Genomic DNA, 19,536 nt, shown 5'->3' on the forward strand with positions numbered 1-19,536 from the left:
GATCAAAGTCCTGGTTTATAGCAGAATTATTTTTCTTCTTGTTATAATCTCAAAACATTTTACATTTTAAGAAAAATGCATTTTATAATGAGCCCCAAATTTCTTTCTTTTATTTAAAAATGCATACATTATAAACTCCTAGCAATTTATAAGGTTTATTTAGTAAGTCAATAATTTGTTGCCAGTCATATACTGGGATGTAGTTGACTTACATTAACCTCTCTGTGCTAGGCATGTGACTGCATTAGGCACTACTGGTTTTCAGCGAGTGTTTAACAATGAAAGAAGAAAAATGTTTACTGTAGTTCAGTCTGTTTCCAAATATAAGAATCCTCAGCAGCATTTAAAATTGTTTATATTTATGTTTTTTATTAATTTCATTTTGGTAAATATTGCTAAAAAGTGTACAAGGTCCACTACCTCCCCTGCCTAAAAATCCCCCTTTCCCCTGTATGTATTTTCATACTGTAGGTTGAAGCTTAGCACAAAGACATTCCAGTGTGCCTAAATGTATTATCTTCCTCAGAGGCAATGTAAATTGTCCAGCATGGATGTCTGTGGCACTGTGGCTACGTTCCATTCAGGTCCTGAACTGTTTTGATTAAAAGTAGTTTGGGAATCTGTGCACTGGAACTGCATGCTGTGATAGACCCAAACATTTAGGCATTAACCGATATGACACCCCTCTTTTGGGCTCATTCCTGGCATTTACAACTCTTAAGCCCTACATATGACTCACTTCAGATTGGGGTTTCCCAAGTGTGCAACTAAGGATGAAAACATAACTCAAATAACTTCTCCCTGGGATATAATGAAGAGCTGAATCAGGTGACACCTTCTTCTACGGCTCTGGACTCTGTAAAACATGGGAGCAAGCAGTTCAGGAGTTGAACGGAAGCTTATTCTCTTTTTTTCCCCAAAATCTGTGCTGGAAGAACCTGGTAGTTACAGCTGATTTTGTACTCCAGGAGGTGTCTGTCTGAACCTCTGCAGGTAACACTGAACTGGGGTTTTGTATAACCTGCAAGACCTTAACCACCAATCTTCTCCAGCTGTGTAGCTAAAAAAAAAATTCAACACCAGCTGCTCAAACAAAATTTCGAGAATAAAGGCTGTCTCAAAACTGGTTTTACAGGAATTTTACAGATTTAGATATTTCCCAGTAAGTGGTACTGCTTGGAGATCTCAAAACATCATGTTTAGCAGCATAACATAACACATGGAAGCAGCATAACAAAATGCTTGAACAAAACGTACTAGTCAACAGGGTGATACTTTAGCCCACTTACCACTTTAAAGGAATCATGGGCAGATGGACAGAACCCTTGAATGTGTAGTGAATGCGCATACACTGGACTACAAGGTGAGCATGTGCAAAAGTATTGTGCTCTTCTAAACACGGTCCAGTCCTTAAGTGGTTTCTCAGCAATATGAATAGCTCCTGTGGAACAAACCAGCACCTGTCACTGTATTGTTTCTCTCTATGTTGACAGAAAGATGCAGTAATGCTGAAGAGACAACTTCAAGCTGAACAACAGCTTTTTGCTAAGGGATTTTCCATGCACCACATCCTCTACACTGCCTCAGGATTTTGTTGCCAGCTCCAGATCTTGGGTTCCTAGCGAAAGCTCTCATCCTTATCTTTCTGTGCCCATTTTTCACTCCTTCCTTCCCTTCCCATCAGCACCACAAAGTCAGCAAGTAACTGAGGATCCAGACCATGTTCCTATACATATACCTGCACAGGCATGCGCAGAATTTCCTGGGGAAATCTAGCATAGTTCTGCACTATAGTACATGTGTGGGCCTTAAGGACATTTCCTGCAGAACTTCAGGGATCTAATCTTTCATCTGCAGGTCAAAAGTATCAGCCATGGAATCACTTCAAAAATAAAAAGCTACAGCATCAAGAATAAAGAAACCTGCTTTGTTTAAGTAAATCCATCACAGACTATAAAAGTGTGGGTGCTGCTTTGGGGCTGTCAAATCATTCAAGCAGCAGCTACTAAAATTCATCAGGGACAAAGTCATGCCATCTGGATTTCCAAAGCTTTTGAAAATGCGTTTGGAAATGAAAAACACACAACAGTTAATGCACTAGATATTTCACACCAGTAGACTAAGATGCAGATATTCAATTTACAGATAACACAACAGCCTCTTTTCCCTTAGTCGTAAATTCCAGGATGATCAGATTCTGAATAGCACTCGCAGATACAAAAGAAAAATAGGGCAGATGATGAATATTTTATCGCTGAATTCTTGCTATACATAATCATATTATTTTATTATCTCATGCTGTGCAGAAAAAAAAGATAGGAAATGAGGCTAGATTTGTGAATGATAATAATAATTTGTCAAGCTGTTTGATACAAGGATGAAAATACAAGAAACATGATTTTAAAAGTTGATATAGGAAGACTGGCTACTGCTATGAAATGGGAAAATGTGGAAGTGATTTAAGGGTATTAAAGGGATGCAAAAGAAAACATGGTAGAATAATTTATATAGCAAGAACAACAAAATAAAATAGAAGAAACACTAAGAAAAGCTATATCTATTAAGACAAAAGGTAACCATATTGACAGTCTTAGGAAGGAAAGATGAAACGCCCTTTCATTACACATCACCACTCAAGTTTCAACTTGACTTAGAAAAATCTAATTCCTTTAGTGCACTGCACTTTGATTATGCATAGATGCAGAATAACTTCTGCTAAGGGTATTCAGATACACATATTCTAATTCACTTTTCCAATAGCATTTGTTAGAGTTCACATTTGCTTATGAATAACCACATGAAACGACATGTGCCAGTGTATTGAATCCCAGTCTTAATCCAGCACTGAAAACAAGCTGTTTTTTTTTTTTTTTAAATGTTTTAAGAAACCAAACTTTTGAAATCACAAAGACATGCCTAAAGAGAGAATGCAGATGGGGTTTGGCAGAGGTACAAAGAATCAACAACAGAAGCCCAGAGGCTGTAAAGGACCCCTAGGGATCTCAAGTCCAATCTCATGCTCAAAGCATATCCAGCTGAAGCAGGTTCCTCAGGACCTTCTCCAGTTGGGTTTGGATATATCTAAGGATAGAGGCTCCTTACTGCAATTTGTCAGGGATAAAACCTGGCTTTAGGTAGAGTTACTACTTATATGAGAAATAATGACCCAGGTTTCAGTCACTACCAAAGAAATGGAAACATGGCCCACAGATAAGGTAATCATATTAGCTCTGACCATGGTGGTCTGGCATTTCAGGTGTAGTAGTTTTGTTCCTAATGGCTCTCTCTCTGTATTTTATTCTCAGGAAAACACTTTAAAGCATAAAAAAGAAAAAACCCGCAACATTAGAGAAAAAAAAAAAAATTGGATGACATAGTTTGGAGGATATTGATGGAAAATTTCAAAGCTGTTGCTTTTGTTTTCTCAAGAAAGTGGTTATCCTCATTCCTAATCTATCTTTGTAAACTTGAAGCATCTCCAGGTAGGATTTAAGTATCCACAGTTCACTGAGATTACCGAGAGCATCAATAATACTCTAAACATGAACTTTTAAATATTAGGTTTACAAATAAAAAAAGATGAGCACAACTGTAAATATATATGTATGTACAATGACTCAAGCTGTCTGCCTGATACTTTGGTGTGTAACAAGAACTCGCGTCCCACACCTTGGTATCCAGCTGTCAGATTCGACTATTTTAGTTAGGTTCCTTCATACCAAGATTAGACAGTCTGTACTGAGCTTGACTGAGAAATTAAATTAGACAAATCACTTTTTTATGACTCTAGTATAAAACAGTTGAATCAGGCCCTCCTGATCCAATAAAAAAAGCCCTTGAAAGCAGTGGGTACCTTAGATACCTGAAAGGTATCAACCTCTGAAAACTCCTGAGAAAGACACCACAGGTAGAGCTCCCTGCCAGGTTCCCACATACACTTCCCCTCTTACTTAAAAAAAAACAACAACTATTAAACCAGAATTGAGACTTAAGCTGTGTTTCAGATATTTTTATCTGCTATGTAATCTCAAGGGTCATGTGTCAATTATCTCTAGAAAAGCCACTGAGAAATTAGATCCTGCCCAGGTCAAATTAAAGCAGGTTTTCTCCTTGGTTAGAAGGTTATGCAAGAGCACTCTAAGATCTCATGATTTTTATGTCCTTTCATCCTGGCTTTCAGTGAATGCTGCACTTCAAAGCCTTTTTAGTTTGAAGAACCAGAAACGGAGGTCATAATGCAAATGTTTCCCTGATGTTTTTATTTCTAAATTGAAAGATTAACTGTAGCAATTTCTGTTTCAGAAATAATGTATGGCCTCATGTGGTAAAAGAGCCATGTTAATGTGGCCCGCCTCTGTGTTTACAAGTCCAGAATCAAAACCCCACACCAACACTTAAAACTCACACCTAGAGGAGGTGCACACACAGGAAGCATCATTATGCATTGCTACATGTACAGTGAAAGGTCAGACATTTTCATCCTGGGAGATGTAGAATATCGTGCTGCTGAATATACATCCATAAACAAATGCAAGGCATGAATGGCTTTTTTTTAATCAATTCCCCTTTTTACCTCTAGCCTTTCCCAAGTACTGTAATTAAATATTAAGGGCCTATCTTAAGCATTTCCTTTGTGCCACTAAGAGTGGCATTCCAATGTGTTAAGGGACTAGGAGAAAAAATATCAATTGCCCTGCATTTCCTTATGTGTGTATGCTTAACCTCCTTTAGGTGTCCTCTATTTCCTGTAGGAGTGCTTCACAGCTTCTCCAGAACCTCAGTCAGGTTAATAAGAGAGCCACAAGTGTTTGTCTTAGGTTATTTATCTTAATGCACGTTCTTCTGATAGCTTCTCTTGAGAGTAAAGCATGCCATCTTTCCAGTGAAATACATGGACCTTACTTTCCAATTTCACTGAGGGTCATTATACTGTGTGATCAACCTTGGCCTGGCTGCTCCAGGTGCAGAGCTTCAAAACCAAATCAGAGTTCCACTGAGGTACCTTAAATATAAATTTAAAAATGCATGTACTGACCTTTAAGTCACTGACTGAAGCCTTATATTTTTACTAGTTTTGACTAGATGGGGGAAGGAAGGTAGATATTTCAGATTATGTTCTTTTGATAGGAAAAATTAATACTAAAAGAAAACAGTTAGATGTGGCACATCTATGCAACTGTCCCAATAAGGAAGTACAGCTGTCACAGCCCAGTGCATGCACCAACCCTAAGATGCCTATCTGACAAACATTATTAGCAAACCCACTCCTCCCTTTTGTTAAACAAAACCTTACCTTTCAGCTATAGATTTCCTTGGAAAATAAAAATCTTCTCCTGCAAGGTAGGCAGCTGCAGTTCCACCTCCGAAGTAAGTTTTCCGCAAGAGGGGGGCAATCCGGTTGTTTACCAATAGTGCTCCTAAACCAGTTGGGAATCCAAAGATTTTATAGAATGAGATGGGGATAAAGTCAGCTTGGTGAACTCCCAGGTCTAACGGAGAACTGCTCACATACGAAGCTGCATCTAGCAGAACAAACCACTTTCCTGGTATTTTGATGGGGCAGAGTTTTCCAGATTTTATATCCTGTATCCATGAAAGGGGATATTTGGTACCAGAAAAATTGCTCTGAGCTGGATAAGAGAAAAGATGAGGCGTCGTGCAGTTTTGTTCTTCAGCTGACAACTTGTTCTTTTCCAGTAACAAGATTTCTTTTGGTTTTATTGGAACAAATGAGACATTCATTGAGCCAGTTATCCCCCTAATACCGACCACAGATGTGTGGCTGTCAGTTAGGTAACAAAATCGACTGCTGGGCTGCTTTGTGCCTTCAGGTACCCAAGGGAATGCTTCTGCTACCAGTTTAAGTGCAGTTGTGCATCCAGATGTGAAAATGATGGTGTAATCTTCAGGAGTAGTGTGAAAGTGTTGTAATATTCTGAAAAATTGAAAAGAAACAAACAAACAACCAGTTATTTTCTGATTTTTCTATTTTATTGCTGTGTGGCATATATGTATATTTCCCTCCAGCTTATATTCCTCTACTCTGACACCTGATATGAGTAGAAGTAGACAGGTTTTGCAAATAGCACAATAAACTTCACCAAGTGTAGCTCAAATCATTTTGCCCACAACAGACTCTTTCCAGTGCAGCAGTGAACAAGGTTGTGTTTTTAAAGCTAGAAGCCATTTCTGCCTGGCTCTGAATAGACTGGCCAGTCTGGTCCCTCAGTGGGATCAGAATCAAACCTGCCTATGATTAAAATTACATTATCCTTGACAGAACCTAGTTTTATTTACAAGCTATTAGGGGTTTTAGTTTACAAACGATTTGGGGCAGACAAAGGATATTTCAGTTAAAACAAAATAATCTACTTAAATACTGGGCATCCCAATCAAGGGCCCCAGGATTCAGTGGGAAAACCTTAGCACAAAGCTTTGCTCATTGCTTATATTAACAATAGAAACAGAAGACAGCAAAAGCAACGTATGCTTCCTATGTGTCTGATGCACATAAGGCTGTAATCTCTAGTCTGCAAAGATCACTTAAACCAGTAGCAACTTAATGTCTTCCAATATGCCAGACTATGAAAACTTAAGCTAGCCAGTCTATGTTACACACTCATTGATGCCTGGACAGCACCTTGTTGGCTTTAAACTACTTTTTGTGAACCCCATCTAAAACACTTTTTTGTGCCAATGCTAGCTTGTGCATCAATTACAGTTTTTGCAGCCTGCAAGATGAGTCTTCTCAGAGCCTAAGGAACAGCTTTAATTCAGTTAGCTTTCTTCCCTTTTCCACCCTATGAACTTCCTCTGAATTTTTAGAAAACTCTTACTAATATTAACAGGAAATGTTACAACCAACTGAGAGACACCAGCTTCAATATGTGGGGCAGGGCAAACAAAATTGAACTGGGGCATGAATGTTACTGCTTAGCTATGCTGTGTGGTTTTAAAGGAAGGTAAGTGGTAACAGGGTTTCTCAGTACATCTCTCCGGCTGCATGGTGCTTCTGTGAGCAACATAATGTATCAGTGCTCTCCAAGCAGCTGACACTCTGATCTGCCTAATTCCAAGGTGCAGACGAGCATTTGGAGAGTCTATGAACTCTGGTTCCCAATGTGTACCATTAAAAGATTTCATGTTTTATGTAACAGGAGGTTCCCTTACTGGAGCAGGCAGAAACTGAAGACACAGTTGAATTTAAATGTAGGTTATACAAAAGGCTACGTGACAAATGCAAGCTAAAATTTCCTGAGCCATAAGGAAGCATGAGAGGAATGCCTGGAAATTTGATGTATCTAGCCGGAAACACAAATGCTACAGGCAAAGGGTGGTAAAGCTGGGTGTGTGGGGTGCAGCAGCAAAAGATTAAACATTGGAAAAGTGCAGTGACTGTGATATTAGGACTAAAAACCACCCTGTAAAGGCCCACTGAAATGATACTGTTAATATTTTTCTCAGTTGAGGGAAAGTCTTATTGTACTGGGAAGTACAGAGCACAACAGATTGATTCATAGGCTCGAATGAATCGTGAGTTTCTTCAGAACTTAATTTTTTTTAAATCTGGTGCAATTGGTACGCATTTTATGTCTTCTGGAAATGAAGAAAGAATTTCAGCCTTTAAGAAAGACATCAGCAGGTCATGGTTTAAAGCTTTAAACGTTCTGAGAAACCACTTGAAAGCATTTATAAGGATCTTTCTGGAATAGATCTGCTGCAAACATTAACACCTCCAGACATAATTCTGAAAGGCTGTGCTCAGAGAAACCAAACTTCTATATTAGACTTTAGAAACCATGTTAGGAAGGAAGATGGGGACAAGATGGGGAAGTTTTTGTATCTTGTATTGAACTGTCGGCCTGCCTCATTCATCATGTTGACCTGCTCTGTCTGGTTGCTGAATCACATACTCCCCCTTCCCCTGCCATAAGCTGTATAGCCTTTCCCACCACCCCCCATACTGCAGCCTGAAGCACACTTTTGCCCTACAGGGCACCTGACTGAAGAAATCGGAAACACTGAATCCAGACAGCAGCCTCTGCTGAAGTGAAGGGTTACTAGTCAGAGCCATGCCATGAATTTCAGTTCTTACAGCTTTCTGCCTTTATTCTCCTTTTCTTGCATCCACCTAGATACAGAAAAGGTGGAAAGCAAGGCAAGCAAGAGTCCTAACTTCTTCAAGGAGAGAATAGGAGAGCATTAGATTCTTGTTTCTAGGGGAGAGGAATTGTGGAAAGTAGATTAATAAGGGGGATGGGTCTTTGTGGCTATGGACATAATTTTGTATGCATTATCCTCTGATGTGGCTTATTTTTGTATGCACTACAGTCATATTGGATAGGTTTTGGAATCATTACACTGATATAAACACAAATTACAACAATGTGCAATTCCAAGAAAAATCAACAATTAAGTATTCAACTTTTGTAAGCACTAGGCCAAGCTATGTATTCACATGTATAAGCACACTAGGAATACCTTTTGAGGTAATAACGTAGGTGACAGGAGCAAATTCTTAATACTTAACATCTTTTCATACAAGCAAGCTGACAAGAGCAGCAGTAAAAAGCACTCTGAAGACTCTTATCAAGTCTGCTCCTCTTCTGGTCTACGCTTTCTTTACCCTACTCACCGCAAGCTGAGTGGGAGCTGAGACACATCTAGGCAAAATGCCAAATTTTGCTCAGTAATAACAATCTGCAGTTCTCCATTGGAATTGTACTCTCTTACCACAGCACTTAATTTGACCAAAAGACACCATAAAATTACAATAGCTGGAATGCAGGAATGGTGGATCAGGATTTAATAATGGGATGCTGTTGCCCAGCCATGAATACCAGAACCAGTGAGTACTTTTTCAAACATTTTCCCAACTTTATAAAATAAAAACTATTATCATGGTTTCTCTAAGCTCACAAATAGTGAGAGAACAAACCTCATGCACACTGAGAGTATTTCAAATGTATTTAGTTTTAAATCATGCAAATTCGGAAGCAGCTGAAATATTCTGAAATAAAAACCATGACACTGATATATTTATCTATTCAGTTCAGTACCAGATATTAATTTTCACATGAAAAAAATAAAGCTTTAGGATAAGATTTTCAGAAGTGCCCAAATGAATTAGAACCATTTTTTTTGGTAAAAGACATTTAAGCTCCCAAAGTCAGAGAAACAATGAAGTTACATTTCAAACTACCTTCAATAAGAAGCAGGCTCCTTTGTGAATTTCATTAGGTACCTATTTGCATTTTGGGTCTCTAAATGCTTCATAAAATTGCTATGACTCCAGTACTTGAAAAAGAGTTAGAATTTTCAAAGTCATACTTACATTTGGATTGAACTATTTCTAATGTTAAAAAAAGGAAAATAAACAAATAAGGCAATAGTAACAGAGGTAACAAAATTTCCTTCTCCAGAATGACTTCTGAAGTGCAGAGCAGAAGAGCTACAAGCACCTCAGAATAAGGTTTATAAAATGAATACCACAAACTCCTGAAACAGAGCAGCAGTGTTATGATAAAATCAGAGTACTCAGAGCTAGAAACCTGCAATACGTCTCAATGACTTCTGCAGCCTATAGTACTACATCCTCTGTTTTGACATGAATACTGGGAAGCACTGGCTATTACACACAGCTCCTAATGCTCTCTGTCTGTGTGTAACACATACCCTATTACAGTGAAATGCAGTTCGCCTTTATTGCACTCCTGTAAGATTTATAGCCATATATAAGGTTGTTCTTGGCAGCAGGACTAAAGACTTGCAATGAAATACTGATAGTTTGATCTATTATAGCTCACAGCTGCGAACAGCAAAGGTATTTTATAGTATTACAGATTTCCACTTTTCAAAGGATTCTTTGGAACGAAAGACTGAAAAAATAATTGTTTCATTAAACATACTGATATGTGCCATCACGGAGAAGTCAGCACAAAGGCTGAGAAACTCGACCCAGTTCCTTGCATTCAGATTGGCAAGGAGGGGAAGGAAGCTGCATGCTCCATCATTGCAATATGTCGAAGACCGGCCATGACTGGCCACTTCTCCCCCTCCTCAAGTGCTCCCCAGGAGCACCTACATCACAACACAAGGAGGTCAATAATGCATAGCCAAGAAGCCTGTCCAGGGAGAAGCCACTGAAAATGCCCCCACTCGACCATGCTTCCCTGGGCACACTTGTATCCTGAGGCCTCTCTTTGCTTGTATCCTGGGACCTCCTTGTTAGCAAGTGTTTGATCCTTTTAAAATGTTGCCAGGCAAGTTTTGTGTCTTCATGACTGCAGCTGAGCCAAAACAAAGGTAAACTTTGCTAGCGGAAACCAATTACATCTCAACCAAGCCTCCTGTCTCATTTTATATGCTTATGCACACATATTTAATAGTGGGCTTTATATTTAAACCTACGTATAATCAAGCTGTACATCTTGAGGGTGTAGTCCTATTATCTAACTCATCTAACTCAACAGCCTGAATTAGTAACTAGATAACTTCACATTGCTGCTGGCAGCTCCGTGGAAGGTAAAGGCGACTGATTTGTTCAGCTACCTTAGGTACACAGTGTCACCTGAAGTTAGATGAAAGGGGTGTTCTCTAAAGCTGCTGTCCGGCTGCTGTCACTTCATGCAAGAAACCCCATGTTTCGCCTTGATACTAGCTCTTCATTTGTGGTTCTCAGTAGCAGATCAGTAGTAGTGCTCCCACGAATGTACAGATGTCCATGTTATACGATTTCCATTACAGCCACCTAAAATTCAGTTGATTTATATGGCTTTTCTTCCAGGATTCTAAGCTTTAAATACTTCTAAAATATGCTTTATATCAGTTTCCCCACTTTCTTCAAAATCACCATTTTGCAAACACCTACAAAAGCTGAACAAGAAATTCTATTGGTAGGTTTGGGTCCTTTCACACTTTCATTTCCAACCGATGCAAACATTTCTATTTTTAGTTGGCAAGATCAAAATATGGCCAAGGAGTTTCTGATTTTCATGTTTTATATTTGTATTCACGTTTTTATTTAGATTGTATATGAACTTTCATAACTACAGTGATTTTCTAGCCAGTAGCCCATCTAGCTAAAAAAAAGATTCCTTTTAAATGTTTAAGTACTGCCATTGTAACAAGAGATTCAGATTTGAAGAGAGAAGCATACTTATCCATTTAACAGTACAAGTTTAGGTAGCACTTTGTAAAGGCTACTTTTCAATTGCATGTTTATATATAAAAATTATTTATTATAATTTTTTCCATTGTCGTGTTACTCAGGAGCACAAATCCAGTTTGGACTTAGACATGTTTAGCCTGGGCCCCAAGAATTTCATCACACTGTTTTCTGCTCTACAGAAACTATGAAAAGATGTTACATTGTTTAAGGAATAGGTTTTGAATGAATAATAATAAAAAAAGGACTTCTGAGTCAATCAAAATGTTTGATTTTGATCTAGGTTTTGTTTGCTTTTTTTGTCTGTTTTTAAGTTAGAGGCTAACACTTTTCATAACTGGTGTTTTAATTCTTTCCACACACAAGTACAAGAGAGGAATATATACAGTGGCTGCATTTACATTTCTGGGTAAGAGCATTTTAACCTCCCTCACTTATTAATTAGGAGTCAGGTCCACCTATCAATGCAGTAAATTTTAAAACTTCCATCAATTTTGGTGAGGGATCTTAAGGTCTTGTAAACTGCTGTGGTTGATACAGACACCAGGACCTGAATCCGGCTTTCAGGCTTAACTTAATGTGCAGCAGTAGCTCTTCTGAACATGTTTTCTCTCTGTACATATGCAGAAAAAAGAACAGAAGATGTGGGTATCCTCATTCAAGCCAACACAGAATGGTACTGTAAAGAAGCACATACTGCTTAACATACAAACCAATTTTCCTTAACTTCTCTCACTGACAGAAGTGACAGCTTAGCTTAACTAGTTACAGCTACATCCATAAGGGGAGTGCTCTGGTTTAACACACTAAAAAGACAAGCCTTCTGGGTAGGAAATATCTTATATCTTGTTTTGTAAAGACAAGGTCTATTCAATCAGTATGTCACAGCACCAAGTTAAATTCTCATTTTCAATTGCCAATTCAAACAAAAGCAAACTGAAATCTATGAATATTTTTAAGGATCAAATGTATTTAAGCAGGGGAAAAAAATAAATCTATCAAGTCTGTCCTCTTCCAGCAAAGCATTAATTTAATGAAAAAAAAAACCTTTATAAAGGTTTGGGGTTTTTCTCTTAAAGAAAAATTTTCAACAGAATTCTATGCTACATCATCTCTTCAACCCTTGTATCTAACCCAACAGAGGTCCATCAAATTGAAAGATTTGCCCATGGATTAATAGCTGCATAAGAAAGAGCACTGGGATAAATAATAATTTATAGTTTTCTCCCAAAGTTTATTCAATCTCCTTTTCTATTTCAGTTTTCTTTCTCATACTGACAAGACACAAATTTAAATCTTTCAGAGCACATGCTAACTATGAGATAGGTACCCACTGCTCTATTTATCGTCATTTATTATATCCACATATACTTATTTTCTGACCATTTTACTCAAAAGGCACACATTCTGAACCCATCTTCTTCCCATTTCTGCTTGCATCAGAGTGATTAGGATCTCACTCATTTACACAACCACTGCTTATGGCAACACTGAAATCAGCTCCCTGAAATAAATGATTAGCTGGAATGCACCTCTTAAGATCTACTTGGCATGGGTACGTGATGGAAAAATTTCTCCCTTTCTATTTGAAAACGTTACTTGCTTTAGGCATTCATGCTCAGCCATCTGAATTGAAGCATTATAATACATTACATTTATTCTGCTAGGCATTGCCCAATTCACTGGAGACAAACTGGAAATACCCGTTTACTTACAAAGGGCCATAGTTGATCTTCACCAAATAAATCCCTTCTCCAGCTCTGCAAAGCTGGCAGCACAGCAGAATGCCTTGAGTTTCCTTTGCACAACATCTTTAGAAGAGCAGAAACTCTTTAATGGCTACAAAATGTCTTCTTTCAGGAAAAGATGCTTTGATGAACAAAGCCTATAAAAAGCACACATCCTGACCAAAAGGTGTTGATCCTCATTACAAAACACATATCCAGGAAACATTCAGTGTCACAGCAGGCATACTGACAGAGCAAACTAAAATTCAGGGTGTTATTATGGCACCACATATAACCAGAGGAATGAAATGGTCGGAAGGAATCATGAAAACCATAAAATCTGACACTGCAGGCTACTTGTTGGTACAGTTTGTTCTAACACACAAATATAACTCCTCTCGCTGACAGAGCCTATAACTCCTATAACTTTCTAGATGTGGCAAAACCCCCTGGGTAACTGTTTCCTTTGAAATTAAATAGTTATTTTTCTGTGTAGAGAGGGATAATCAATAGCTACATGGTTTTAAAACCACTTTGTGGATATTTTTTTGTGAGTAAGACCAGCCAGATCCATTTACTCCAGTGCTTGAACAACTGCCAAATATTTGTGAAACAGTTGTGAATCCTGGTATTTTCATTAATTAGGATAGAAATGACTCTGCAAATTTATAGCATAGGTCCTTCAAATAAAATTTCACCACCTGCTATTCAAGTCAACCAGGAAGGAAATGAAAAAAATAAACCATATTTTAGACAACTGTTTAAGGAGGACTACATATGAACAGCAAACAGCTCATGAACTAACCATTCCAGAGCAGTATTTGCACAAGTTAACTGCCAAACAGAAAACTGCAAATTAATCTGAATCAGTCTGTAAATAATTCTTGTATTAGAATTCAAAGCAATTTTTGCAGCAGATCTTAGCAGTTACCACAAGGAAGCAAAATCAAAACCAAACATAGGAAGATTTTATACATAAACTAGCATATTGCCTCAGCTGCTGTCTAGGCAACTTCAGCATGGGATGTTTTCATCACAGTATTTTCTTCATATGATAGACCAAAAACCTAAGGTCACTGCATTTTCCCTTTCCAAACTCCTCTTACCTATCACAGACTACAAGTTTCTTATTTAGCAGAAACAAAGAATGCACTGACTTCAACAGTGAGCACTCAAGATGGCACACTACCAGCCAGAGGTATAATTTCTACCAGTAGTAAGTGCAATACCCTATTCACAAGCTATGTGAGCAAATTACAGGGGGGTGTATACAGATTCATATCACCTCAATGCTATAAAAATTCCATCTTGGCCATGATCTGATATAATTAAAATTTTATTAGAATTGATTAATATCAAGGGGCAATAAGCAAGCAGCACTGGGTGCGCCGGGGAGTCTCCGCTCCACGCAAGACACATACCAAGATTTCTGGGGTACAGTCTTTTATACTCCTCGGTCTTGGGTTTCAACCAATCCTGTCATCTCCTTCACCCAAATATCGACGTGGTTCCTTTTCATTGTTCTCCTCCTGTTGCCGGGGTCTTATCTTTCGGTGAAGAAACTTCCTAAAAAGTTATTGAATTCCTTGGCAATACATTAAGGGGGGATGTCTGTCACAAGCTGACCACCATCTTAGCCCCCTAAATTACATTTCTTATATAGTTACTTATTCAATACACAAGTTTCACCTCATCCTGTAATAGAAGGTATCTCTTGATTACCTAACCCCCTTAAGGCATTCAAGTAGTTAAACAAAGTACCCCTTAAAGTAACAAAGCATTTGATTAGGAAGGATTATTCCTTTGCTTCTTCTTTTCTTTCATCATTGTATTGACAGGAACATCTATCATAATCTGATGATTCTTATACATTCTACACGATACAATGATTTCAAGGATTTTTGATTCCTCCCAAAGTACAACAATGATAAGAACTCCTAAGTTGCTGACACGAATCATTCCCATATACCTCACATCAAGACAGCTACACTGTGGACAACAGAGAACATCACCCTTTAGCGACACTCAAAAGCCACATGCTCTACATCAAACAGGTCATCTGACCTAACACAGAAGTCTACCTCAGGCTGAGATGTCTCATTCTGGACATGTCTAATTCCTTCCATTGAGTGTCAAAGGCATCTAAATGCCTTGTGCATCATACACAGCTATTTTTATCCAGCTTAATAAATAAGAATTATATTAGTATCTACTGAAGCTTATCCCAGCTTCAGTACCTTTGGAACACCATCATCCCTCTGCCCGGTCTTACTCAGTGAGTCCTAATCTCTAACCTTTATACAAATTCTGAGAGATTAGTTCTTCAATGCTACAGTGTCTAATAAAGTCTGCTAATGCCAACAAGCACTACTGGCATGAGGCCTGCCAACCTACCATAGGGATATTTGCTGGTAACTGGTCAGCAGTTACTTCACTTTGTTTTCTGATTCTTGGAAAGCAGAGCATGACAGTTGGCTATTTTCCAGAAGTATAACAAGCATAAAGTTGTAAAGGCTGTTTCAGAAAAAAATTAAAATAAATGAAAAGGAAACAAAAAAACACTTAGTTGTTCCAATTGTTCCATACTCTCAAGATTTACCTTTCAAGTAACCTCAGATAAAAAATCACATATTCTTTAAGGTGTTAAAAAAAACTTCATAAGAGATACTTTTTTTTTTTTTTAATAACATACCATCATTCCTGGTTCTTTAACTTTTCATTACATAAATTTGTTTCTAAATCAACTTTGGCCTTTAAACTGTGTATTTATGTAATCTCTCCAGCTGTGGTGGAGTGGGGCTTTTTGGCAGTGTTTTTGCAACCAGTTAAAAAACTGCAGCAATTTTTTTCCCTAAAGCAGTATGTCATGTAGTCCAGACACTGTGACCCTAGTCTATCTCTTTTCCCTGCTAGCGCCAGAGAATGGACTTTTGACAACTATTAACCGTCTATGACCCATTTACAAAATGGATTTGCCATCTAAACTAAGTTTGGCTTATTTGCATGTTGCCTGGTATTCTGCATTATAACAAACAAGTAACTAAGCGTAGCTTCTAAAGCATAGCCCCACTTTTCTTATACTATCCAGCAACAGTTAAGCTTATTCTGTGGTGCTGGAGTCAAGCACATTCATATACTTATTACTTACTAACTCTTCCATTACTTATTTAGTCTTCACATTTTTCCTTTGGAGTGGTATTGCCCAGGACTAAAGTCAGTTTGAGAAGCAGTAGGAGAGCACTTGTGTACTTAAGCCTGTGCAGCTCCTGTGTACTGGGGGCTTCTCTATGCTGGCTCTTATCAAGTCCGTTCCTGTGCTGTGCTGGGGATCAAATCAAAGCAGTTGTGACAAGGTGTCCCTGTTCCAAACACTCCCAGATGGCTAGCAACTTTCTTCTACCCTCTTTCTCAAGTTTAAAGACTCACATGTGTTGGCCAAACCCAGGACAATATGTCTCAGACATCAAGACTCAATCACTGTTATTTATGTTAAACAATGGATACATTAGAGCCTATATAGCCTTTGAGGAGTATAGCTGCCTGCATCATTGGTAGGATGCACCACTCAGCAGACATGTTCCCAGTGTTGAGAGCCCTCTGATGGTTCTTACTCCAATTCCTGCTCTGAAACAAAGCCTTGAACCTAATCTTGACACATAGCAACTGCAAATAAAGATAACTATATCAGTGATCACATATTTACTGCTGACTCTTTGTATTAACCTGTTCCTCTGGAAAAAAATTGCAAAAAGTAGGGTGAAAGGAGACAAAGACAAAACACTTTCATGTCTAAAGTAGCCATCTACATAAAACTGACCCAAGGCAGTGATGAAGGACTCTGATTCACATGTCCAGAAGCTCAGAAATTGCCCATTTACAGCATAACCTTTTTGATCAACCTCTTCAATATATTTCCACAGTATGAATGATGGCCTGACTACAAAATATCAGCACACCCCTACCCACAACTTTCTTGCTCATGGGGGGCAAAAAAAAGAAAAAAGAAGACAAAGAAGGGATCAGTTCTTGCAACTCATAAATGACCTGTAAAGTGACTACATTTACTTGGGAAACACTTAAGCCCAGAATTTCAGAGGTACTCAGGTGTTTAAATGGGAATTAGGTTATTTTGTTAATTTGTGCCTCAGTTACTATGGTGACAGGGACTACGACAAACACAAAAATAAGCCTTATTTCATCAAGGGTTGCTTTTCAAGTACAATGCTTTTGTCTGGAAATGGCTTTAGATGGAGATGTTAATCCTCAATCATCTCAGTCTGCTTCCAAAATACAGAGGCTTACATAAACCCATTAATGCATTTCAACAGCATTTTACTTTACATGGCATAGGCATCCCAGGCAAATTAGACAAATCCTCAAAAGCAGTTTGCACCTCCACTTGCTCTGGAGAAAACCCATGAAAGAGAAGTCTGGAAGACTGCTGGCCACAGTTTATTTGCTTTTCATAAGGTGTGATGGCCCACTTCAGCAGTGTAGCTCTCATTTTGCTTTCTAGAAAGAACACTGAAGCACTTTACACAAAACTACAAAAAAAAAAAAAACAAAACACTCCTATCAGTATGCAGTGCAGTGAGAACAACAAGAACAGCAGATCCAGTAACCCTTGGCATATTTTGCTCCTGAAACCTGCCAGACCCTCACACTTTGGTAAAACAGTGCACTACCTCATGCACTAACTCATGAGTTAGAAATAACATGATACCATGACTGTTAGTAAAACTACCCCAGTGACCATAACTGCAGAAATACTCAAGAGAAAAAGTCTTTTGTGGTTATTTGTTGAGCTGACCAAAGGATTCTCAGTGTCAGTGTGTCCTTGCTGCACTCTGTTTACATTGAGCCACATTCACATTTTGGCTAAAACAGACCCAAGATTTCCCAGAAACTATGAATGGATGTTTGCTCATATGGGAAATACAATTTCTGCCTGTCAAGTCACTCTTCATTCATTTTAAATCCTGACAACTGTGCTTCCAGTGATCTTGGCAGTTGAGGGAGAAATTGTTCTATACATGATGGATACAACAAGGCATAAATGACTGTTGACGGATACTCTTGGCTTGACTTAAAACAGAACCTGGTTGCAATCTACAACAAACACATTAGGGAACAAGGAGCAATAAAAACATTTTAAGGAGAACACCAGTGGCATTTTTAGAATTGCACAAGAAAAGCAGCTTAGAGGCAACTTAAAACCCAGAGCAACACGAAACCTCCGTATAAATGACAATGCTTTACTAATTGAACAGAAAATATTAATCAAACTCAGCCACTGCATATGTGAGAGAGAGCTTAGAGAAATGGACACAGAAATTATAAACTGAATGCAAGTAATGTTGTTTAAAGTGTCCCATTAGTTAATTCTGATATAAAGTAAGGATGCTATTGATTAGAAAGTTCACCCCAGAGGATGCATGTTAAGTAACCTTTCCTTTTTGCAATTTGTGCTTCCTGGCAGCAGAAACCCTCATGAAATCAAAAGTAACTAAAGAGTATACTAACAACCATCATTTCCTATAATCCTTTTACATTGCATCTTCATTGTATAGAGCTACTAGGCAGAAAACCTGAGACAGAAAACATGGATGCCCTGGATTTCTCTTTTTCTCCTGTCTTTCTCCTGCAAGAAACACACCTGACCCAGGAGGTCAGGAAATCGAGATGTGAGATAGTTGCTCTGTATGGGAGTAGAGACCTATAACCCATCAATTCTGGGAAGCATTCTGAATAGCAAATTCAACACTGCTGGGTACCAATGTAACCTCACTAGAGCCTATTGCACCAGGTGAGGAACAATACTTTTGAACCTGTTTCTGACTTTTCAAGTATGACACCCTGCATAGGAAAGCCCCAGGAAAAAAAAAACACAAAAACACAAACAAACAAACAAACAAACAAACAAAACCCCCAACAAACAAACAAACAAAAAAACAACGACCAAAACCAAAACCAACCAACCAAACAAGTCAGGGAAAGATTCTCAAAGTGAGCAGAGGACTACTCAAATGCATAGGATATGGCCATGTACCGGATAACATAACCTGCTCAGCTGAGACAAAACGTGTAACACCTTGTGAGAAGAGACCCACAGATCACACCTTCAGAACAGTGGTAAAGTTGGCTTTTTAAGCTCAAGAATTTTTACAGAATAAAACCAGAAAAAAAGCTAATATGGAAAAACCTCATCATGGTTTACTTCTTTGAATGGTTATTTTAAGTGGGATGATCAGCAGTTAAGAACATTTACAGCATTCTTTCTGATTCCAGTTATCAAGTACCTTAGGGAAACAAAATAAAAGGGAACATGTTGCATCTGGCAACTGAAATCTATATTGTAGCCTTTCAGTACTTCAGTTGAAACTTAAATGTGTCAAGCTAGGAAAGCAAAAACCTTCTCCTTCTTGATTACACATACATACAACAGAAACTACCAAATTCAGACTTGGCTAACTTCATAATACAGTCGGTCCATGATCATGCACCAAAAAAACCATGAAATAAATTTTTCCTCATTACAAGATTTCTTAAATTTTGTTGTTGTTGAGGGGAGGGCTTAATTATTCTTGGTTTTACTGGAAAATTTGTGTCCATTGCAACAGAATAGTTGTGACATCACTGTTG

General features: G+C 38.2%; 1 protein-coding gene across 2 annotated transcripts in view; it reads right to left on the minus strand.

Annotated features, from left to right (window-relative positions):
- The window catches only part of MOCOS (molybdenum cofactor sulfurase), a 215,646-nt gene that overhangs the window by 122,101 nt on the left and 74,009 nt on the right, over nt 1-19,536 (minus strand). For both annotated transcript variants that reach the window (XM_061344302.1, XM_061344304.1), the window contains exon 4: nt 5,294-5,935. In XM_061344302.1, the coding sequence (XP_061200286.1) occupies nt 5,294-5,935 (642 nt within the window). The remainder of the gene's footprint in view (nt 1-5,293; nt 5,936-19,536) is intronic.

Source organism: Neopsephotus bourkii, unplaced genomic scaffold (assembly GCF_033783945.1).
Source record: "Neopsephotus bourkii isolate Nb327-2 ecotype Australia unplaced genomic scaffold, CSIRO-AGI_Nbou_v1 NB_207, whole genome shotgun sequence".
Lineage (NCBI taxonomy): Eukaryota > Metazoa > Chordata > Aves > Psittaciformes > Psittacidae > Neopsephotus > Neopsephotus bourkii.